Below are 24,565 nucleotides of genomic sequence, written 5' to 3'. Positions count from 1 at the left end.
ATGACACTGAAGTGATGGGGCGTGTGCCAGCGATGGTGGCGCAACTTCGATTTTGGCGGGAACTCCGCTCTGCTCAGCAGGCAAGATGGCGGCCATATGTGCGGGCTGCACCGCGGCGGCTCCCAATTGGCAGGACTCCTGGGCAGGGAACTGCGGAGGCTCCCGGTTGGTGTAGAGTTTCGGCAGGAACTGCAACGTTTTCGGCGGGAAACCCGGAAACGTTGGTGGGAATTGCAGCCCCACTCGGCTCTCTCTCCTCTGCCACTGGATCCCCATGGTGGATTTCGTCCAGAATGGATGCTGTGGCATGGAGAAGCTCGGCCAAGGTGGGAGTGTGCCGCCCGGAACACCCTTCCCGACGGTGGTGAGACGTTGTATGGCCGGGCGGCGTGCTGCTCCACCGGCGGCGCCTCTCCTCCCTCCTCCGGGGCTGCCATCCCTGGGGCTGTTGGATCATCGTCCTCTTCATCCGGAGACCTGGTACGAACCTTTTGCCTAGTCTCCATAATCTATAGTTATTTTAACTCAAGAACGTCTGGCCACTTCCGACCAGCTGTAGTGGGTACAGACGGAGACTCAAGCTTAACGTTGGAAGCACATTTATTAACTCAACACTATAACACAGGGGAGTAACTTCCCCTTTACCAGATAACCTAGGGTGGTAGACCACCAGGCTAGCTACTCTAACACTCAGAGTAAGCTATCACGGACCGGACCCCAACTCGGGTCCGGGTCCAAAAGTTGGAGATCATCTTCTGGCGTAGAAAGTAGGTTTCTTCATGAAGACAACAGCCGCCTGTCCCCCTGGGGACCCGGCTTTTTATCCTGTGTGGCGGGACTCGCTCCGCCCCTAGCCACGACTGTGTCTTCAATAAAGTGCCATCTCAAGAGAGGTATGTCAAGTCGTCATTACAAATTTATTTCGAAATATTCACAAATCCTAAACAAATAGAATTTTGAGAGCATCACAATGAGACCACATCTCAGGATACTGTAAGAGGAAGAGATCAAATATTTAGCTTTTTATTAAATGTTCACACATACCTTTACCCAATACGCACTAAATAAAACTATATAAATGTACGTATATCTCGGACGATAACGCAGTTTATTACATGGTAGGACTTATCAAAATTAATCAAATTTTACTTTTATTAGAAATCTGCAGTTGCTCATGAGTGCAAACCTTATTGCCTTAGAAAACAAGTTTCTAAAATAAAAACTGATGAACAAGTGCAGAGTTTAGAGCAAAAAGAATACAACACTAACGATCTCTAGCAGTGTACAAGGGACACTCGACAGCTACATGCAGCTGAATCCACTATCGGTGGCAACAGCAAACGTTTATTTTTAGCACTGTGGCAGTAATGGATTCGGTGTCTGAAGAGAAGGCAGATGCAGGGTTGGGTGGGTGGTTCGGCAACCAAGCGTGGATGTCGTGCACAGTCGTCGCTAGCCTCTGATTTTCGAGGTAAATCCAGGACGGGTCAAATTAACGTTTACGCTGCAGAACACCCTGCATATCGAGGCAAGACGCGTCCGTCCATCCTTGGGCTGAGAGAGTGCAGTAAACAGGTGCAACGTGCGCTGGGGTGCGTTGATCGTGAAAATACTGTCAGACAGCACGAGCTGCACTGCGAGCCTAGAGCTTAAAAGGAATATGAAACAAATTAAACGGGAAATAGGTGAGCGTAAAAGCTATAGTTTTGAGGCTGATGCAGTTGGCTTTGGGAATGGTGGGGTTTATACTGCATGATGCAAAAGTATGCACATCGCACATTCCACCACCAGTACTGTTCCTGGTTGTAGTGATGACATTTGCATTTTCATTTCCCATCATCACTTTTATTATCTTCCACTTTTCCTGCCATACTCCTGGGAATGAGAGAGCACTTGGTGAGCGGGCGAGAGCCAGAGCCTGATTTAAATGTACAAATTCATTGGCCATATGGGTGAAAGCCCTCTTTCTAACTAACACGTGTGCTGCTCTCAGTTTTGTGGGACTAAATAAGGACCACAAATTCCCCCTTACGGAGCCTGGCTGACAAAGTGCTCGTAGCACCTGGACAGGTGCAGCCTCTTCTCAGTGTACTGGCCCGTGCCATGCGTGGGGTCCAGGTGTGGCTGGTTGGACACCACCTCCACGCCCTCCCCGCGGTCGCTCTGCTCGTGGCTGTGCTTGCTGATCATGTACAGCTGTCCGACACGGTACTGCCAGCACACACACATACATGCAAGAGGGGGGGGGGAGACGTGACCATGCCAGCCACACACCATTACATCATCATTTAATATTTATACCGCTAAGCCTCCCACGCAGTACATCTCGAGGCACCAAAGCAAAAGGAGTATTTGAGATAATTACTCAGTAAAAAGTGAGTGTGAACACACTTTGAATAACATGTCCTTTGTGTATTGCACTAGAATTCTGCTAGGCTGCGACGATGTGGAGTGGTGGCTATTGGTGGAACCTAGTGTAGTGTCTTCAAAAATTACTCACACCGACACATTGTAACAAGTCACCTGCTTACACTTTATTCACCTGTTCTTACGCCAGTTATAGGCACACCCGTAACTATCTGTACGGTCACATATACTTAAATTCTTACCGCTCTAATCTCTTCTGCAACTCACTAATCCTGCCCTCCGTACACAGGGTCTTCGCACTCAGCGACTCCGCGCACAGCATCTCTGCACTCAGCGTCTCTGCACTCAGCGACTCTGCACACAGCGTCTCCGCACTCAGCGACTCTGCACACAGCATCTTCGCATCTCCACCGCTGCCCTCACCTACACTCCCTTAGACCCGCTCACCCGTCTGTCCCAGGCCGGGGGTTCAGCCAACACCCGCCCGGCGACGGCATGAGGGTTGAGGTCCCATTGACAGCTGGAGCGGCAGCGGCGAGATGTCTTCACTCTTGGTTCCCAGCAACAACTCCCCTCGCTCACACAGACTCCCGCTTATATCCCCCTCTGCTCATCCCGAGTCCTCACGTGCATCCACTTAAGCTGCCTCCAGGTCGGCGCCAATTGTCCCATTAATATCTTATCATCACCCCCATCTCCCGTCTCCTCGGCGCCAACCTCGGGTCACAGCGTAGCACCTGTTCGACCTCGGTTGCACCCGCTTCTCCCCTTAATTACTGGTGGCTTGTCTGTGCAAATCTCATGTTGCAACATGCACATCTGTTCGACCTCAGTTGCACCCACTTAGCTGTGCGCACTGCGTATTTCTCTCCTCTACACTAGTATCCATGACTATCTGGGAACATAAATGGGACCGCTAAATTAATCGAAAAGGAACGAGAATCGGATGGCTTGTGTATGCAACTTATGTATGCAACTCCCATTCATAATCATCATCAGCCATGACCCACTGTGAGATGAAAGCCTCCCCAAGCTCCTGCCCTCTGTCACAGTCTCACAACGCCACAATCCATTATCTCCACGGTGGAATATGCATTGCTTTGGCTACCACTCTGTCATTATTATAAGCCTTCTCTTTTCTTCGAGTAATGAATCTAAGGTGCTGAACACAAGCCCAACGGCTTAAAAATACCTTTCAACACCAAGCGGCTGGCAACAAACAGTCCTCTCGAAGGTATACTAAACAACATCTTTGCCCATTGTGCCTTTATTTTGAAGGTCTTGTTATGGTGGCAACGTTGTTGATGTGACGCCATCACACCCAGCATTCATAATTCTATCCCGGCCGTAAAAACCCTGTAGTGTCTGCGCTGCATCGCCCTGCCATATTGCTGCAGTCAACACCGTGATGATCATGGTGGCGGTAAGCTCGCTGCCACACACACTCTGGCATCCGTATGTGTGCCCCATTGACGTTGACGTGAAGCCATCGCCCTGCAGTTTCCCATTTAAAAATAATTTCCGCAATGCCGTGTGAGTGCGTTGCAACAATAGATGTGTGTCCACATGGGGCACCATACATGGTCAGTTCATAAAACGTACCACGTGTGGATGCTATGCATTCGCCGTGCAGTGTTGCAGATTCAACAATTAATATTTATGCTTAAGTTTATGACGTGTGCGAGGAATCACGTGTGTAACAAAATGTTGTTTCAATTCGTATGTCCAGAATTCACATGACCTCGGCAGCCACTAGTGGCAGCTACATTCACCACGATGTATGGGATACGTAAAAAAATATTCTTGATTGAATCACAACTCTGAATTGCCACAAATGACTGCATCACGAAGGTGGAAAATCATTACACCCCTTCTATACATCCACGTGCAGATACGTGTCCATTCTTTGCACGACGTAAAATATTGCTGCATCAGTGAACATCAGCGATGAATGACAAGGTAGCAGTAAACCCAGTAACCACCAGAAGGATGAACTATCACGAACCCAAACATTTTTGTTGTGTCGGCTGACTGGCTTTTTTAGAGCCAACATTATATTCATAATTTTTCCCCCTAACTTCAATCAGTGCATTTTACATATCCAGCAATAGGGCTGTCTCCAGTGCGCCCCAAATTTAAACTTGTTATTAACAGGGGGCAAGTTGCACTTCAACATAGCCCAAGAGACAGAAAAGCTAATTGCACTAAAACAATGAAGACAGCTAACATAACAAATCTAGGTCACGAGGCAGCCAATTTTAGACCAATTCTAGGCGATAGATTAAAATGCCTCGAGGTGAGAGGTGATTAAATATTTATCACCAATTAAAATAGTGTAGCAATTGGCAGGGTAACAGATTGGCAGGGTAACGGGTGCATTTAAAGTGGGGGCAAGGGTTAAAAAGTAAAAGGATAACACATTGTCTGAAATGGAAAAAGGCACGATTAGGAGCAGAGATGTAAAGAGACAGGGATGCTAAAAAAAACGATGGCATTGACAGAAATCTGTAAAAGATGTAGAGACCAACCAATCACATGAACAAGCCAAGTTTAGGAAAGGGTTATCTACCATCAACCATATACATACCATTAGGCAGGCTCTGAAAAAGACAAATGATTACCAGTTACCTTGATACCTAGCATTTGTAGACCGAGTCAGTGTGAATGGATTCAGTCAGAGCTCTCACAAAGCAAAGCCTCAATAAAAAGATGTATTTTAAAAATATATATAAACATCAACACTGATATTGCATTCAGCAACAAAATACATATTGGTTTAACATGTAGGCTTTCGCGACAGATCGTTGAATGCCAAAACCAAATCAAATAACACGAGTATAGTGACATTGCCGTATGTCACTGTGTAGTGCCGGCCCTAGAGGGGCACGGCGTGCAGTGTAACGACATCGCGGACGCCACTATGGCGTGGGTGTAGTACCGGCCCTAGAGGGGCTCGGTGAGCGCTGATTGATATCTCTGGATGGCACCACGCTTGGCGTGCAGTGCCAGCCCTATTAGGATAGGGTGTGGAAGTGCCGGCCGTAAGAATGAGGTTACTAAAGGCCATGGCACTCTGGTTGACCCGAGAGGACACGTGACCAGTTAAGTCTAGAAAGGGGCCCCAAGTGGGCGCTAGGGGTGGTCACGTGGTCGGGGTCCAGATCCTGCTCGAGGATTCTGGAAGGTGGTCGTGGCCAAGGGTGGAGCCAGCCACGCCGCAGAGAATATAAGCCAGGTCCTCCAGAGGGACTGGCGTTGTTGTTAATCCTAAAGAAACCGTCTACGCTCTGCGCTCTACCGAGTCTCCAACACGTGGACCTGGACCCGAGCTGTGGTTCCGGTCCGTAGTAGCTAGTTCAGTTGTAATCAGTGTAGTTAGCCTGGTGGTCACCACCATTGGTTGCTATTCTGTTAAGGGGCAGTTACCCCGTGTGTTGGTGTTAAATAAATGTGTTGCCTCCAAGTGTACATCTGCGACTCAGTTGAACTCACTACACACGAGCATTGAAACTGCCCAAGTAATTAAAACGATAAAAAATACCGTACATTGCAGGAGTAACTGATGAACTAGCCAGATGTTTGGAAAAACAAAACATCCGAGCCAGATTTGGCAAGGTACATAAAATACAGAAATTAATATCTGGTACAAAAGATGCATTACCGAAGCGATCAACAGAAGGTGTGTACAGGATTAACTTGCCGTGTAGTAAATGTTATGTTGGGCAAACAGGACGAATGCTCAGCATGAGACTAAAAGAACAGAGAAATATTAAACTCACCAAATACAAGTGTCAGCAGTAGCAGAACACGCGTGGCAACAAGGACACTCAATTGATTTTAATAATGTTGAAGTTTTGTACAAAACTAGCTACTACTGGCCAAGACTAATTAAAGAATCTATCGAAATTAAAAGAAATTAAAATAACTTTAACCGTTCGGATAGCTACCGCCTTAGTGCTGCGTGAAAGCGAATCATCAAATAATACATTATTTATATGCATGCCTACAAAGGGCAGCGTACTTCAATAGGGATTACTGTTGGTGGGGCTATTTCAATGAACACAATAGACAGGAAGGACAAGTTGTGCTAGTGTAGAGAAGAGATGTACGCAGTGAGCGTAGTTGAGAGGGTGCATTTGGAGACAAGCATGTGTGAGAGTTGGGGCACGGAGAAGGCGCCCCAGAGGCGGGAGCTGGAGGCGATAATTAATGAGTGTGAGAGTCGCCGTGGAGACGGCAGGACACTTCCCTGTTCAAGTTATGACGCCGTGTCAAGGAGGCAGAGGGGGGTGGAGATCGACGGGGTATAGAGGGGGCACGTGAGGACTCGGAATGAGGAGGGGTATATAAGCAGGAGTGTGTGAGTAGCGGGAGGTGTTGTTCGGGGATCAAGAGAAGAGACGTCTCGCCGCTGCCGCTCGGACCGTCAAAGGGACCTTGCCCCTCACCTCGTCGCCGGGTGGGTGTTGGCTGAACCCCCTGCCCGGGACAGACAGGTGAGTGGGTGTGAGGCAGCATAGGTGAGAGCAGGGAGCAGTGGCGAGATAAAGAAGTGTAGGTGCGGGGCGGAGTAAGCCTCTAACCCTTAACCACTGTTAACCCCTAACCGTTATCCCCTAACCGATAACCCCTACCCTCTAACCCTTAACCGCAAACTCCTAACCATGCCAACTCAGCTGACCGCTAACCCCAAATCCTAGCCCGCAATGCCGGGTGTAGCCATGAACCCCGTACCCTGGGCCGTCGATCGTGGAGAGGGGGTGCGGAGCCCCTGAGCACGAACGTTGCCTGAACGTTGCCTGAACGTTGCCTGAACGTTGCCTGGACGTTGCCTGGACGTTGCCTGGACGTTGCCTGGACGTTGCCTGGACGTTGCCTGGACGTTGCCTGGACGTTGCCTGGAAGTTGCCTGGAAGTTGCCTGGAAGTTGCCTGGAAGTTGCCTGGACGTTGCCGTCATTGTGAAAGACTGGACGATCGAATTAAACGTTGCCCGAAAAAAAGAGAGCAGATAGGAGGAAGCGGCGTGTGTGATCACAGTGAGAGGCAGTCATAGGTGTGCCTACAACTGGTGCGAGAGTAGGATTGATAAAGTGTTAGCAGGCGACCTGTTACTCAGTGTCAGTGCGAGTAATTTGATCCACTACACTAGTGACGAATTGGCATGTTCTGTTTACGTGGCAACCCTTACTAGTTGGCTGTGTCGGGTGGTGGCGGGTTTTAACAACACATTTATATATTAACGCGACCCCACCCAAAAAACCTCTGATGGAAAATACATATTAGAGTGGGGGTGAATGGTTTTGGGGGGGGGGGTCCAGACAAAATGCAGAGCATGAAAATAAGGCTACACGTGTTCATCATTGGCCTGTATAGAACGGGCTCAATACGTGCAACGTGTCACCTGTTGTTAAAGTAATTTGTTTATTTGCCAAACTGCGTAACTGAGCCTCGTGATTCAACAGCCAATTACAAACCATTGCACATGTAGAAATATTGCATTTATCTTTTTCGCAACTCGAATAATCCACCCATGGATAGTCGAGAGACAACTCAGTAGGCCCATCAGTGTTCACAACCGCCCACTGAACAGCTCGCGTGCTAGGCGGTCAGCGGTTTGATGCATCGATCAGAATGTTTTACTCATTATAAATGGGCTGAATTGTGCAAGTGAGAATCTATTATTTCTGAGTCTGGTCTGTTTTTATGAATGGTTCAAAGACATTTTGCAGGTTCACCCTGCTGTCACGTTAGGTTCTACATACATCAGTGGGAAAACGAGAATGAATTCATACATCAAATAGCGACAGGGTTGTCACCTCTGAAGAACAAAACAACCAGACATGTCATGGGATGAAGAACAGCTGACAGTAATGGAAGAGGGAAGAACACCATTGGTGTGAGTGCAATGTTTTTTTATGTGAATGACAAAACCCGGGACTTTAAATGTCACGGGAAGGCTACAGATTTCCCACGACACAGCAGTTATCTAAACAAGAGAATTATTGTGGGAATGCCAGGACAGGTGTGGAAACCCTAATTATGACACCCCAACCCATACAATTTCATAAAATTCTGAGAGCCGTAAATCGCAGCATGATAAATGTATGCGTTATTTGTTTAACTATTAAACAACGTTAAAGCTAATAAGCACGCTGTTCACATGCCTCAAGGCCATAGTGACACGTTACTTTACAACTGATATGTTACAGTACGTCATCCGTGCACATGCAGTCATTGTATAAAGGCATTTGTTTGTATTCAAGTTACACACTTTCTCCCCCTGTAAATGCATTCACGTGCAATTAGATTAATTGTTTGCGCACGGCTGAGCGGAAGTGCTAAGTAGGGAAGGCGCGCCGTTAGTGCGTCGCGCGTGGCGCCAGCAGCCTTCACATTTTACGATCAGATTTCAGATCTACATTAAGATGCGGGGATTTATAATGTCACAGGGTAGCAGCTCTTTCTGTTGTGCATTATGAATCCGAACAATATGCATTTTCCTTTTCTGGCCATAATGCTTTCCCCTCTGTATGTGGTTTCCAAAGGTCACTGTCGTACATCAGCAAGGTGCTGGCTGCAGCCTTGCCGGCCTCCACGCATCTCCAAACACCTTACTGTTATGGTTGGCACTTGTCCTGCTTTCCCCAAGATTGTCTTAGTTTTTAGGAATATGTGCTGGGAAATCATCTGTAAGTCTTCCAATTGGGCATTAAAAGTCCTGGTGATTGCCAGTTGCGAAATAATATAAATTAAGATAATGCATTTCCACGTGGTCCTCCCATCTTCTGATGTTGAGATATTCTTCCTTCCACAATACGTTCCATCTTTTGCACTTCAGCGGTAGCATGCTCACTGACTCTTTCCACCTCGTCGCCTGCTCCCACCCTCTCCCTATCGCCCTCACCACCAACCTGGACGCACTCGCTTCCATTATGCCGAGCCATCACTTCTGTGACTCAGAGGTCCTTCCCATCTCGCTGCGCTCACTCCCCCGTCTCTCGTCATTTGCTTTTGAGGATGCGCTGTCGTGTAATCGCGTTCCATCCGGATCCCAAAATAGGGCCGTGTCAGCGGTGCGAATGAACGAGCAGCACACACACACACACACCAATGTTTTTGTGCAGAGAGAAAAAAAAATAATGGAAGGGTGGAGGTGGGGGGTGATGAGCGATTCGCAACACCCTAGGGCGACACGGGAAGTCATTAACGCACCAGCGTGAGGAACAAGCAGCGTGGTAAATTAATCGCTGGCGTTTACAGGGATTTGAGTTAACGTGCCGGTGCTGTTGTAGTATGGTTCCAGGGAGACTTGACAACGTAGTTGGAGGCACACGCTTATTTATTAACACCAGCACGTAACTCGGAAGCTTACAGTAACTGAAGGGGTATCGGCCCCTTCACCCGTCTAGCTACGGAACACAACAGCCTAGCTCACAGCTAGCTTACCCTTAGGTTACGGCACCCCGAATACCCAGACCCACTCTTAGAAGAGCGTCGGTTCTGGGCTCTGGGGGCCACGCCGCTGGCTTGCCTGGTCGGTCCTTAAAAGGACAGCGATCCCAGGGAGTTCCAGGGCCGGTCTAGCTGGTCTTCTTTCTTCGCTGGTTACAGCTCAACACTAGACCCCGAGCCCTTCGGCTCACCGCCTTAAATAGCCATCTCCCCCCTGAGGGGAGGGGCTGTGGGGGATCCCAGCGTACGGCGAGGACGTCGCTGCGAGCACCTGCCCCGCGTACCGACGTAGCTACGCCCATTGTGTTTGTTTGCCATCCGCGGCAAGTCTAAATCCTGCCGTCCACAACGGCTCTACATCACCCCCCCCCCCCCCCCCTGTACAGCTCGCAGCCGTCCCGGCTGCAACAAAATCGCAATAAAGATGCATCCCCCCCTTGAACCCGTGTGTGCCTCACAAATTTTTAACAACAACAACAAGAAAAAGAACAAACCAACACGACGCACCCCGACCGAATAAATACCCCATCCCGTAAAAACAACATATATACAAGAACCGAAGGCGGTTGCCCGCAAGGGTCGCATTGGCGGCCAGCCTCACAAAAGTCTGCGCGTTCTGGCGCGTGTCCTTGCAGCGGGGCCGTCACAAGGGACCCCATTGGTTCGGCCAGTGGCGGTTAACAGTCCGGGTGTGAGGGTGTCTGGCTCCGCTGCAGAGCGACCCCCGACCCCCCCGGGGGGGGTTGGCGGTCGTGAGCGTGTCACTCCTGGTGCGCCTGGAGGTGGAACAGACGGTGTTAAGTCAGGTGACAGCAGAGAAGTCGTACTCCAGGAGTCGGTGGACCCCCCACATGTTTGGCCACGCGTGTGTGAAGTAGAAACATGGGGCGCAACGAACGGTTTTAACCTGGAGGGGTGCACAAACCACCGACGTTTCCCCCATTGGATACGCACACATTGTGGCCGCAAAACCTGCACCACCTTCGCGGGCCCCCGCCATGGCCGCACCAGTTTAGACGAGGTTGCTAGCGGGACTTGGGGACAGTGCAACCACGCCTGGTCACCCGGCTTCCACTGAAGCACGTGCACCCGACCCAGCCTGAGCCTCTCATTCGCCTTCTGGCGGAGTTCAGAGTTCTGCATGGCCGCCTCCCGCGCCTCTGCAAAGCATACTGCAGCGCCGCATGATCTGTGCGGACGGTGAAACGCCGACCGTACAGATATGGGCGGTATTGTTGAGTGAAGTACACGATTGCCAATAGTTCCCTACGGGTAACGCAGTATCTTTGTTCCGCCGGAGACAACACCCGACTGCCGTACGCAACCACATGTTCCACGCCCCCAATAACCTGGGAGAGAACGCCCCCGATGCCCGTGTTGCTTGCGTCTGTATCAAGCAAGAAGGGTTTCGTAAAATCCGGGTAACTCAATGGCGGAGCCCCGACTAGGGCGTCCCGGAGCGAGCAAAAAGCAGCATCTTCCTCCTTACCCCAATGAAATTTGACCCACTTAGATGTCAAGGCATGTAAGGGTTTTGCAATGGTAGCGAAATCAGTGACAAACCGGCGGTAATACGATGCGAATCCGATGAAACTCCTGACCTCACCCACCGAGGTGGGAGTCGGCCAGGAGCTGACACATTTCGTTTTGGCGGGATCAGTGGCAATACCTGAACGGCCCACAATGTGCCCCAAATAGCGCACCGATTCGCGGAGCAAGAAACACTTCTGGGGCTTGAACTTCAAATTAGCAGCCCGAAATTTTGAGAAAAACGGCACGCAACCTCTGGAGGTGTTCATCGAATGTTCTACTAAAGACGATGACATCGTCTAGGTAAATCAGACACGAATCCCACTGCAAGCCAGCCAGAACCAATTCCATTAATCGCTGAAAAGTTGCCGGCGCGGAATGTAATCCCATCGGCAAGCGATTAAATTGGAAAAGGCCCTGCGGCGTACGGAAAGCAGTTTTCGGTTTGGACTCCTCATCCAGAGGGAGCTGCCAGAACTCGGACAGTAAATCCAATGTGGAGAAGAACCACGCCCCTGCCAGGACATCAAGCGATTCATCCATTCGGGGAAGCGGGTACGCGTCGGCTACAGAAATTTTGTTAAGCCGACGGAAATCCACACAAAAACGCAATGATCCGTCGTGTTTTTTAACCAGAACGATCGGCGCGCCCCAAGGGCTGGTGGAAGGGGATATGATATCCGCAGCTAGCATGTCGTCTACAGCCGATTTAACATGCTCCTTTTCGGCGGGACTTAACCGAAAGGGATTTTGGCGAATTGGCGCGCTGTCACCCGTGTCAATATGGTGTTTCAGCAATTTAGTACAGCCAATATCGTATTTATTTAGACTAAAAACGTCTGAAAATTCGCGAAGGAGGACTCGAAGCCTCTCACGTTGTGGATCGGACAGGTCCACCGATCCCGCGCAAAGCGCATTGAGCCACCCCTCATCACGATCCGAAGTTGGTAGCGAGGGCGAACCAGCGCTCACCTGAGCAACAACCGGTTCCTCATGAGGCACCGGCGTCGCGTGCGCGAGCACGGTCCCCTGAGGAACCACGGCCGTTCGCGACCCCACATTGAGGACCGCGATGAAGGGGTCCTCGTCCCCTTTGACCATGGTCTGGGCCGCTACTAAGTCGGGTCCGTTGACCCCGGCCCTCGATGGTCCCAACAGAACCCCCCGATCCCCGACGCCCTCCGCAAATGGTCGCCGCAGCCTAAGAGGTACGAGCATTTGAGCTCCCGGCGGTACGCGTACCATCCTCGCGACCAGCGCCGGTACCGTCGCAAACGCCGTACGGACAGTGGTAGCGGGGGATGACAAAAAGGCCATACGTCAGCCCGACGGGAGTTCAATGCATCCTTGGTCAATCAGTATACGAATGGGCATTTTGGCCAAGAAATCCGTCCCCAACAAGCACGGAACCGCCAGCGAGGAGGAGACCAATATCGGGCCGGATAATTTAATGTCCCCAATACAAATTTGCGCGCGGATCTGTCCGATAATGCCCAACGAATCCCCGTTAGCAGCGTAACATGGAACATCAACAGGGAGCAAGGGACGACTTTGAATGGGGAGAATGTTGTAAATCAAATCGGACACAATAGTTGCCGATGCTCCCGTATCAATCAAGACCCGTACCTCGACCCCATCAATATGTCTCACAACAACCGACGACCCCGACGACGCGGCAACAACACGATGAGCCAACTCGGACCACTGGGTCGGTTGGACCACACACCCCACGGAGGTACGTTTTGGCGTGACAATGGATAATTTCTGACCCCTGTTCATTGCGGTGTGTGAGTGGCAGGTGTGTGTGTAGGCCAAACATGTGGGGTGCCACGACTCGCCGGAGTTTGCTGGGGAGACTTGGGTCGAGGCGCGACGTCCTGGTGAGGCGTCGCACCACGCTGTCAAGGAGCCCGGCATCCCGAAGCCACATGGCCCCGGAGGCCACAGTTGTAGCATCGCGTGAGTGCTGCTGATGACTTGGGCTGATCCCGGCGGCTCGGTCTGTCCCGAGCTGGCCGTACTCCGGACCTCCACTCCGTCGGGCGATCCACAGCGCAGATGTCTTCCGCTGGAAGGGCGGATGCAGCCATGGTATGGCTGGCCGTCGCTTTGCTGGCCTTCCGACGTTGGTCCAGCAGGTTGACATGGATATACCGGGCGGCCCTCAACGAACATATTTCCGTGTCGTCTTCAGCCAAGACGACGATGTCCAAATCATCGGCCAGCAGCAGCAGCTTCTCCATGACCATGGCGTCCACCCCATCCTCGTCCATCCGTGGAAAAGCCGTTTTCGCCAGGGCCAGGAGAGCCGTGCGGTACGCCAGGGGCGACTCCTTGGCGCCCCACTGGCGATCGTAAAACAGCTGGCGACAGTCCGAGGGTGGTCCATAGACCGCGGCGAGGAGTTGCAGCGCCATTTGCAGCGTGGCGCGCTTCGCCCTTGGTGCCGAGGTGAGAGTGGCGAGGGCATCACTGTCAAGCATCGCCGGCAGCGCACGCAACGCCTCGTCGTCGGTCCATTTCGCCATCTCTTGATGGGCGAGGAAGCGCCTCCGGAAGCCACCCCAGTCGCCTTCTCCTCCCACGAATTCCTTGAGAGGTGGCAGTCGCTGTTGCAGCGCAGCATCCGTAGGCGAAAAACGCTCTCCGTCACTCCGTGCAGCTTTGGCGGGCTGGTCGCGTGGCAACGGCGGTTGCTGTGGTGACGTTTCGCTGTCTGCCGCTGCCGACGTGGCTTGTGGTTGGTGAGTATCGGCCACGTGACGTAGCCCCGCCTCGCCGTCAGCCTGCACTGTACTTATGGCGGGAACTTCAAACTCAGCGTCCTTGGGAATGGCGGGAAACGGCATCGTATGTTGGCCACCATCGCTCCGTGCAGCTCCTCCCGCCCCCAGTCGGGTAATCTGTTCCAGTGTGGCGGCTGCAGCATAGAGCAATTCTTCCAGTCGAGAGTGGGCCAGCCGCAGTCCTTCAAACGACGGTCCCCACTCGTCCTGACGTTGCGGTGTGGGTGGACTTGGCTCCTGCTGCTCGAGTCCGCCCTCAGCCATTTCTGGCTCAAAGTCGGCCGCGGTTTCCTCCGCCCCCGTCGCTCTGGTACGAGTTGTCCGTCGTGTCTCCATCCTTGTAGAACCACTTCCGACACCAGATGTAGTATGGTTCCAGGGAGACTTGACAATGTAGTTGGAGGCACACGCTTATTTATTAACACCAGCACGTAACTCGGAAGCTTACAGTAACTGAAGGGGTATCGGCCCCTTCACCCGTCTAGCTACGGAACACAACAGCCTAGCTCACAGCTAGCTTACCCTTAGGTTACGGCACCCCGAATACCCAGACCCGCTCTTAGAAGAGCGTCGGTTCTGGGCTCTGGGGGCCACGCCGCTGGCTTGCCTGTCGGTCCTTAAAAGGACAGCGATCCCAGGGAGTTCTAGGGCCGGTCTAGCTGGTCTTTTTTCTTCACTGGTTACAGCTTAACACTAGACCCCGAGCCCTTCGGCTCACCGCCCTAAATAGCCATCTCCCCCCTGAGTGGAGGGGCTGTGAGGGATCCCAGCGTACGGCGAGGACGTCGCTGCGAGCACCTGCCCCGCGTACCGACGTAGCCACGCCCATTGTGTTTGTTTGCCATCCGCGGCAAGTCTAAATCTGGCCGTCCACAACGGCTCTACACTGTGTACGTTGCCCCATCCCAGGAGTCGTACTCAATTGTATGGATATACCGCGTGGAGAGAGGATGCTCACGAGCCTCTAATGGAAGGCTTTGAAATGCCGGAGAATTTATCTCCATTGCAAGCCTGTTGGTTCCAAAGCATGGAAGATACATTTAACATACCCTTCTTCACAGTTCACACATAAAGGTCACCCCCATCTAGCCCGAGCCAGGAAGTAACGATGCATCAATGCACCAATTAATATCGATTGTGACGCACTCATCTATACATGCCAGTCAGAATCAAATGTATCTTTCCATTCGTAAATGTTAGTGCAGTTGGCTATGTAAGGTGCGAAAGAAATTCTACTTACATACATGGCCCACTCCAGCTACTATTGACCACGTTATTCACCACGTTGCAGATAATGAACCCAATTATGATACTGAATTGCACAATTAATGCAATTGCTACACTCTCATAGCTTGGCCTCAGACTGTTAGGCCAAGGGTCTTAAGGCAGTCTGATAGGCTCCACACTTGCATGGCTGCCTTGGCCTCAGTGTGGATGCTCCTGTGAGGGTTAGTCTAAGGCCACTCAAAGGTCCCTCGAGGCCTGGGGGAGAATGCCACAAGTAGCCCCCAAATAACCACGATCCACAGGCCTGTTGTAATGCCCTCTTTTGGGTGAGACCTGGGGAATATTTCCTCTTGCCTGCCCCTCCGAGTGGCCCTCATTGAGTCACCCTAGTAGAGGTCGAGACCAGGTTCAGATGGAAATTATCACTAGACTTGCACAATGGCAAGGAATAAAACCTAGGTCGTTGTGGTTCAGTGTATGGTCCACTATTATATTTGTAGTGACATCACAGATGTCACTGGGTGGTGCCGGCCCTAGAGGGGCACAGCGTGCGATGTACCCACAACGCGGACATCACATATGTAGTGACATCGTGTATGTCACTGTGTAATGCCGGCTCTCGCGAGGTACGGCGTGCGATGCATCGTCATCGCGGACACCCCGTAGGTGGGTGTAGTACCAGCCCTAGAGGGGGCTCGGTGAACGCTGGGATAGCGCAGTGGCACCACGCGTGGCGTGCAGTGCTGACTCCTACAGGAGGGAGTGTGAGAGTGTCGGCCATGGGATGAGGTTACCCCGGGCCATGGCACTCTGGTTGACCCTGGAAGGCACGTGACGAGTAAGATCTACACCAGGGCCCCAGGTGGGGGCTTGGGGGTGGTCACGTGTCAGGGTAAGATCCTGCGGTAAGGGTCGAGAAACGACAAGAGGTTTCTCGAAGGTGGTCGTGGCCAAGGGTGGGGCCAGCCACGACACAGCAACGTATAAACCGGGTCCCCACAGGGAGCGGGTCTCAGCGTTGCTGTCGTCATCTGAAGATCTACGATCTACGTTCTACGTCCAAGAAGAAGTCGCCAACACGTGGACGAGGACCCGAGCCAGGGTCCTGTCCGTTGTAGCTACTCCCAGTAACTAGCGTAGTTAGCCTGGTGGTTCTCCACCATAGGTTACCTGGTAAAGGGGCAGTAACCTCTTTGTGTTAATGTGTTGGTGGTAATACATGTGTTGCCTCCAAGAAGTACGTCTGTGACTCAGTTGAACCCACTACACATTCACAAGACAAAGAACCCCACTGAGCCGATGAACAGACTGTTGGGGCAAGTGCTGATAGCGAGGCCAGAAGGGCACACAAGGGGTGGGTGGCCAGCACCACGCCCAGCCATCTTTGTCTCACCAGTGGCGATGTTTACACATCGCACCAGGTAGTCATTTCAGGCTGAGTCGACCTAGGAGATGCCCAGGACCGATTCAGATAATCGTCACTGGTGTTGCCCGCGAGCGGGAATCAAACTCGGGTCCTCCCATTACATCCACACCCTTCCACACACATACGTTCACATCACACACGCAACATACACTGCATCAATTTATCCAAGAGGCGTACAGAGCATTTAAGGGAAAACTTCTACCGAAGTAGGTATTCTTAAAGTGTATATGTTACGTTATAATACAATGTAATTGTGAAAATATCACACCAGCCTTTGCACAAGAGAATACAAAAAACTGTTTCATGTTGAAATCTCATGCCAATAATTGTGCAACAGACGACCACTGAGCGATGTTACTTATCCAAAGTAATATTGTGGGGAGTGATGTATCTGTGCGAGGCTCTTGCACATCCCAAGTGCTCGGATTGTCAGTGAGCCGCTGTGACCCAGCCAGGGACACAAGGCACAAGATCCTCTAAAAATAACGAAATAAATAAACAAATGACGCCACGCCAGTTTATTCGTTTGTGCACTCTCGGCCGGGGGCGTGCGAGTGGCGGCGCTATAAATAGCCTGACCTCTGCACCGCGTAATTGCCACGTCACTTGGCATTGTTCGCCGGTGCCGTGGGGGCCCCAGCGCCGCGCCGCGCAGCTAATCTGGGTAATTTTTTAGAAACGTGCAAAGTCGCCTTGCTCGTCGCTCCGAAGGTAATTTTTGAAGCCACACTTACGCGCGGTTTGGGAGATAAACTCATCCCGTGGCGCTTTTCAGCCAAATTGCGCAAAATGGGCCCGACCCTCGCGGCGCCAATCACGGACATTTGGCTCGTCGCGGACAAAACGCGCGGCGATACCTGGGCCCTGTCACACGTGAGGCCTCGAGGGACCACGCCAGGGCCTCTGAGCTTTCATTACTGCAGCGTGGCGAAAACAATTTACAATTCAATCCCTACAATTTGAACCTTAACGTCTAAGCTTTTGTGAGCGAGCCAGTTTTATTGTTGCCAAAATGCGATATTGTCATCCATTGCTATTACTCACTTCCTCCACACGCCCGCGTGCACTCTCCCCCTCCACCACCGACAATTGCGTTAGTCGTACAAACCTCGTGAAATAATTAGTGCGAGACCAGCATTGAGAACAACAGGCGATGAACCCACGGTCATGCAACTTGGGGTGGAAAAAATGGCAGAAAACAGCAGTATCGCCTTTGTGGTTTCTCTCCCTCTGTCATAATCCCTCCATGGGTGGTCGAATTTTCACCACTGCACCACGAGAAACTCATGATACAGGCAATTTAACATCAGCTGCAACCAGGGGCTTAGTCACACGTTGACAGTTAGGGGTGTCCTCCTAGCAAATAGTTCCTGGAGGTTACTGGTGAGTTTACAGATAGGATCCGTGGCTCCTTTGTATTTAACGTTTCCGTCATCAGCACAATGAGCATTTACGTCACCTGGTTGAAGGGAGAAAAACATAGCCTAAAAATACCACATTCGTCCAAATTGTTATGGGTATCACTTAGCCATATCTTATGTCCTGTGCTTGCAAACGGAGATGCGCAAACCTTTTAAACTGAAACACGACCAATGGCTGAATGAGGCTGCCGAGAAGACGTGGGCGTGCGTTCGTGCGCACGCTCGGGATATCGATTTCTTTGTCTCACTTTTGTGTGCGGCTTTGTCAATGAAATTGCAGCTCAGAAGAAAATAATCCATCGCATTGGTTTACGCGTCAAAGAGTGAAGGCCCACTCGAGGCACGGTACCAAGTCGTCATCACGGACGTTTCCATCTGGCATGGCTCCGAGCTCGCCGTGGGCCTTACGTCGCCAGCACGTCTCACCTCCGACTGGGCGCCGACCGGAGCGACGAGCGTCCCGTGACGAGCCGCCTACAACCTCTCGATTAACTTTCTGGCTCGACCTGCACGAGGATTGTGCCGAGAACTCTCCGGCAGTGTTTATTTGCCACGATTGCGTGTGCCGGTGGACTTTCCTGCAAGTACGGATGTTATTGGAGGAGAGTTTTTGAATCCATTCACTCCGTTTAATTTTTGCTAAAGTTGAGTCCACCCTTAAAACACAATTAAGGGGTATCCTGCCAAACACGCTCAAAGCACACCGCACGCAATGCAAATTAATCTTAAACCCTAAATTAAATCTTGACTTAAAGCTTTCGTGACTGCAGGAATTCATATTCTTTGGGTCTTTCGGTAAAGTCACGTAGAACCTATCTACCTATGTGACTAAACCGAAAGACCCGAAGAATAAGAAAATATAAATTAATTCTGTCTGATTCCAATTGCATTCACATAGCAATAAATGTTGTTGTGATGTGGCTATAGTTTAGGAATGCTACCTTAAAGTGGCTAATAATCTCACGTAACAAATTCAAGTAAAGTTTTACTTCAAGTGAGTGCTACTTTCATTACTTTAAAACCACTGTGTAAGTCGGGTATTTGAGTGGACCAGGTTCTGTCAATGTCATGGGGTCATTATCGGTTTGACTGAGATCCTGGCAATCAATGGTGAATCTGCTGTTGATTCCTCTTCTGTCCATCGCCCCATCTTTCATAGAGTTGTATTTGACGTGCCTGCTTACAGTGCAAGGTTGCCTCGTGGCAGAGAAAGATGGCAGGAAGGGCGTGCGCTTCACAGGGTACACACACGGCTCTCTGGTCGACATTTCTCCGCTTTCTCTTTTGTTGCCAGCACACCTTTGTCTTGATCGCCTCAGGGAAGCACGAGCAATCAGAGGCGTCGCTAACGTACTTTGGAGGCAAGCACGTGGTGGTGCCAGGTCAGCGGACGAGCTTTACGAGTTCATTTGGCCCCGCGTATCAATCACCCCGACTGGCGGAGGCGGCGAGAGTAACGAGGCAGCCGCCACCGCTGCCCACCACGGGACATCAGGATCCCGGCCGCCGCCGCCGCCAACATTTCCAATTTTAGAAGCAAACACCTCCTCGTGCGGCACCGCATTCATCACCGTGGAAAACCCACCAGGGTGCTCGGCTCTGTCTGTGGCAATACATTTTTAGGAGCAGCTGGCAGTGGTGGCACGAGTGGCGTGTCGGACCTTGTCGAAATCAAAACACACAGCTCCTGGCACAGCCATTCGCGACTTTCTAGCTCCAGCCTTCGCACAAGTTGTGAATGTGTCCCTAAGTACGAAGTGTACAACAAGTCATGCACCGCGTGTCTATGTTATGCATTCGAGTACAGTACACGTATGTACATTTGTAATACCAGTCATGTGTGACAGTGGGAACAATCGACATGTCTTTTAAAACTGCCTAACTCTGTCAATCCAGCAGCATAAATGGGTTCACTACGGTTAGTCGATTGGCAGGTTACGTGCGGTGGGCTCCCTCTACCGGAGGAGTCGCCTGATGAATAGCTGAGGTTTTGCCAGCGAATGATCTAAGTGGCAAGTGGTGTGGGGATGTGAGAGGATTCACAGAACAAAAAAATTAAGAAGCTATCTCCATGCAACAATAGAACTCTTGGTTTAAAAAAAGAAAAGCTGGTTCTATAAGTTGACACCAGCGTGACTAAAATATGCGCGTGGCACCCACGTGCCGTGCCATCATTACCACGCAGGGCCGCCACTGACCACACGTCACCGAGCGCCACCCGAGCCAAACGCGGAACGCGGGTGTGCACCACGCGATGTATGGTGCATTAAGAATGCAAATAAAACGTGGAATTGAATAATAAATGAAATATTAAGTGGAGAGGGGGGGTATGCAGCGTCTCATTAACAGTGAAAGCAAATATGGATCCGTCGCCAATGCATTTTAGCCATTCGCTAATAGCATTGGCAAGCAGACTGATCAATGTTTCCCTTGGTTCTGCCAAATTCCACCCACCACTTCTCCAATGGAAATAACCCATGCACCCACGCCGAGCCACGCTCTGTCAACACCAACCCCAGACACTGCACCACACGCCGTGCGTGGCCAGACCCTTGACCACAGCAACTCACGTCTCTTCTGCGCATTATTCCCCACAGGTCCCGACCTCCCCACCCTCTGGACCTCTGACCCTTGCTCCCACTCCTGCCCCAGCTCATCCAGGCGGGAGCGACTCATTCGGGGCAACAAACCTCGGTTAACACTTTGAACGTGCGATTCTCAAATCGAGCACGGGCTCTCAAAGAGCCTACACATTCAGTCCTGAGCCTCAGTGGAGAGCAACCTGAGGCAATGTCAATGCCCTGAATGAGCGCAACATCTCCATCCCCAAAGAACAGCGCCGGGTTGTAATTTTCCGTGCAAACAACAGTCTGTATGGAACCGCATCAGAATACTGCATGTCAGACGCAGGTTTCTCCTAAACCAATGGAAAGATTCAGAAGAACCCACAGTGCAACTGCTGTTACCAATCTCAAACCACGAACCACAGTGACGCCACTACCCACTACGATCATTCACCGGGTTGCATTTCAGACATTCACCAGGCTACTCCTGAAGCCGTCCACTGGCTCACTCCTCAACCTCAACTCCCAACCACACGTAAGAAGAGAAAGACGTGCGATTTGCTGAGCTGCTTCAGATGGCCGTGCAGCTTGGCCCCGGCCAGATTTCCAAGAGGCAGTGTGACCCGTGGCACAGAGGCACCACACGCGCCGCAGTGGCTCGGCACCGATTACCAGCCCGGAGAGAGAGAGATGTACAGAACTGAGATTTATGAGCCAAAGTGAATTATGCAGATTTGCGGTGCCTCGAATGCTCTGGAGCCACCCGAGGTTGATCCACCGGCACTTGGCGCCGCTCGGCATACTCGTGCATTTGCTAAGCACTCGCCCTGCACGTGATCGTAGACTTCCACGCGAGCCGGCACGATCTGGTGTTGGGGATGCATTGGAGGCGCCCAAGCCAATTAAAACCGCCCTCCCAGTGGGGAAGGCAATTAATGAGACCGAGGCGCCGGCCGTGATGAATTAGCGCGCACGGCGCCCAGCAAAGTCACGGCAACCGTCCTCAGACTCCCCCCGCGAGTGACGTCCCTCACGCTGCGCTCACCTTTAAAGCTCCTTGATTGCACGAGCAGCCTTCCGCGCGGTACGCGATGGTGCGCGCAAGATCCTCCGCCCAATGGTCGGAAGTTTTAAATAAATAAATATAAAAATTACTTTTTCATTTTTAATTCGCCTTCATTTGTGTTCACGCTCGGCATCTCGGCCCCACCGCTCTCATTTATCTTGAGCTGGCTGACGGATAACGGCCGTGCCAGTTAGCCGGAGTGATGGCTTATTTGTAGTTTGGTGCAAACGCCCACCGGAAGGTGGCCTTTGGTAGTGGGAACAGTTATTTATAAACCCTTGTAGAGTCAAACTGCGGTTGGCAGTGAAATACAAGCTCACTTCGCATCATTTTCGGCAAAGTCGAGTCAATGTTTCTAGCTGCACGGCCGGTGAGTGTGGGGTGGTGATTGCCTCCTTCTGTGGCTCTGAGCCAGTGGTGAAAATGTTACATTTATGTGGGGTCTCGTGTCTCTATAGGACTCCTGTTGACTTTCTACAGAAGTAGTGCTTATTTTATCAACACCGGAGGGATGATGAGCTGATTCAACATTCTCCCGGCGCTTTAAACTCAATATTCTGACTGTGAGGCCAGCACTCTGCCACAGTGCCACCTGGCTGCCTATCTCATTAGCTAGTGCATGCACAGCCCTTTTCCAAACCTCCACCGCTAGATGATAGCTTCTCTATACTATGTGGGTCGCAAGGGCTATTCGTTTTTTTTTTATCAGTTATGTTTGCAACAAAGGAAACATCAATTCGTCATGCAGCCCAGACAACAATGTTGGACTCACTTTTGTGTTTTAGAATTGTACCACGTGTTGTTCTGCATGGTGTTTCACTCAACATGCTTGGAACCACCTCAGCGGCTGAATTCAGTTCCTGGAAAAGCTCCCCGCACGTGAAGTGAAACATCGCGGTACAACCAGAAAACACATTGGAGAGCTACACAAAACAACCGCTAAAACCGGTCAAGTTAAATTATTAACTCGTTCAACATACAGATGGGCAACGAGACAAAAAGCAAATTAGGTTTCTGTTGGACAAAGAAAAGGATGCAAAGAGGAACATCCTCTCTGCAGTGGAGCTTAACTCATGCCAGTGCACAGACCCATGTGGACATCTGCCAAGGGGGCGATTATTTCTGGCGAGACATTAAACTGAGGTCCCGTCTGCTCCCCTGCTGCACTTTGATAAGAGCAGAGCTGTTAACCTTAGAGCCCCAGTTAATATCCAACTACAGGTCAATAAGAGCTCTTGGCCTGGCAGGGAGCCCTTCCAGCCCCCAGATGGCCAAATCTCAACAAAAGTCTGGCACTGTGGAAAGGAAAGGAAAGAGGATTTAAAATAATGTGGAAGAGGTGCACGCATCCAAGCCATTATGATTTTCCCTCAACCGTTAATACCGTCAACCCAATTTCAAAATAAACAAGAAACAAACAGGAATGCATTCCGGAGACACCCAAAGGGGGACACTACAATTGTGGAAAAGCACAATTGAGATTATGGCCACGTCGCCTGCCAGCCAATCGAAAAAGCAGCTGGAGATTAATTGAAAGCCTGACGAAGGCCTCGTCCCAGAGGGCCGGCCGCAATCAGGCCAGAGAGCCTCTCTGACGCACGCAGCGGTGGCCGCTCCCCTTGCGCGCGCATAACGCATGCCCCGGAGCAGCGCGTGCCCCGGCGCAGTGCGAGCCGGCAAACCAGTCCAACAATGAGGTCTCCTACACGCAAGTTAGCGGCAGGCACTGTGTACAGCTTCTGACTGTCGATCGGCTCGGTCACGAGAACGGTAAACGTTGGAGTCTACCGAAGCCACCCTCTCCCCGCTTAGTTTCTGGAAATCTGTGAAAAATAGCTCTTAACTCATCGGATACCTCCAGATTCTGATTTTGATGGTCTACAAACAGATTGATGGTAATACAAAAAAAGTGTAAAATGTGCAGTCGAAACTGTCCAGACATTTCAGAAGGTGGGATTGGCCACAGTTACCCCAACACACGCGACATGCGGTCTACTCGTTTATACTGCTTGGTGGACAGAGGCGTGGGGATTTAAGAGATTTGCACCGTTTCAACTTGCAAACGAGCAGATTGAATCAGCAACCTCTGAAGACAAACGGAAGGATGGAGAAACACGACATGCGAATTATATGTTGATTCTAGGGATGGAGCGGTGGCACAGTGGTTAGCACACTGCACTATGAATGCAGTGACTTGAATTTGAATCCTATCCACGGCTGACATCAGTGAAACTGACATCTGAATCGGTGCTGGTGAAGTACGGTTAAACCAGCCCCATGGCTGGGTTGGGATATCACTTCCAACTCGCGTAATCGCATTTAGGCTCTCATAATTTTGTTTGTGTTTTTTACATATCCGTTAATTTAAATAGTGTCATTCATAAAATTAATTCATTATCCAGTCTTTCATTACACATTAAAGTTATTTTTGTGCACCCATTTACTTAAAGGGCATATTCATTAAATACCATAGTCGATGACACTCTTTCATTTACACGCGAAATGTGGTTTAATTTGTATTTATTTTCTCACTATTAATAGCTCCTTTGTAAGGACCTGAAATGCTTTGCTCACACCGCTGTGGTCAGAAGGGCCTCCACCAGAGGAAGCTCGAGAACCCCTCTAGAAGGAACTTGTCCGACTCTTCCACACGGGTGAAACGTCTTGGAAGAGGAGGGAGTAACCACACGTTACCCCACACCTCACGACCTGCGGTGACCTTCC

At 50.9% G+C, this 24,565-nt stretch overlaps 1 protein-coding gene across 1 annotated transcript in view; it reads right to left on the bottom strand.

Annotated features, from left to right (window-relative positions):
• Window positions 1-898: 898 nt before the first annotated feature.
• Window positions 899-24,565, bottom strand: part of LOC133353553 (cytoplasmic phosphatidylinositol transfer protein 1-like) — a 67,263-nt gene continuing 43,596 nt past the window's right edge. The window contains exon 3 of the mRNA XM_061569875.1: window positions 899-2,211. Coding sequence (XP_061425859.1) covers window positions 2,029-2,211 — 183 coding nt within the window. The 3' untranslated portion in view covers window positions 899-2,028. The remainder of the gene's footprint in view (window positions 2,212-24,565) is intronic.

This window comes from Lethenteron reissneri, chromosome 44 (genome assembly GCF_015708825.2).
Source record: "Lethenteron reissneri isolate LAM-NWPU_2019-01 chromosome 44, ASM1570882v1, whole genome shotgun sequence".
Taxonomy (NCBI): Eukaryota; Metazoa; Chordata; class Hyperoartia; order Petromyzontiformes; family Petromyzontidae; genus Lethenteron; species Lethenteron reissneri.
Note: the sequence above shows the minus strand (reverse complement) of the source record. Positions and strands in the feature narration are given on the sequence as shown.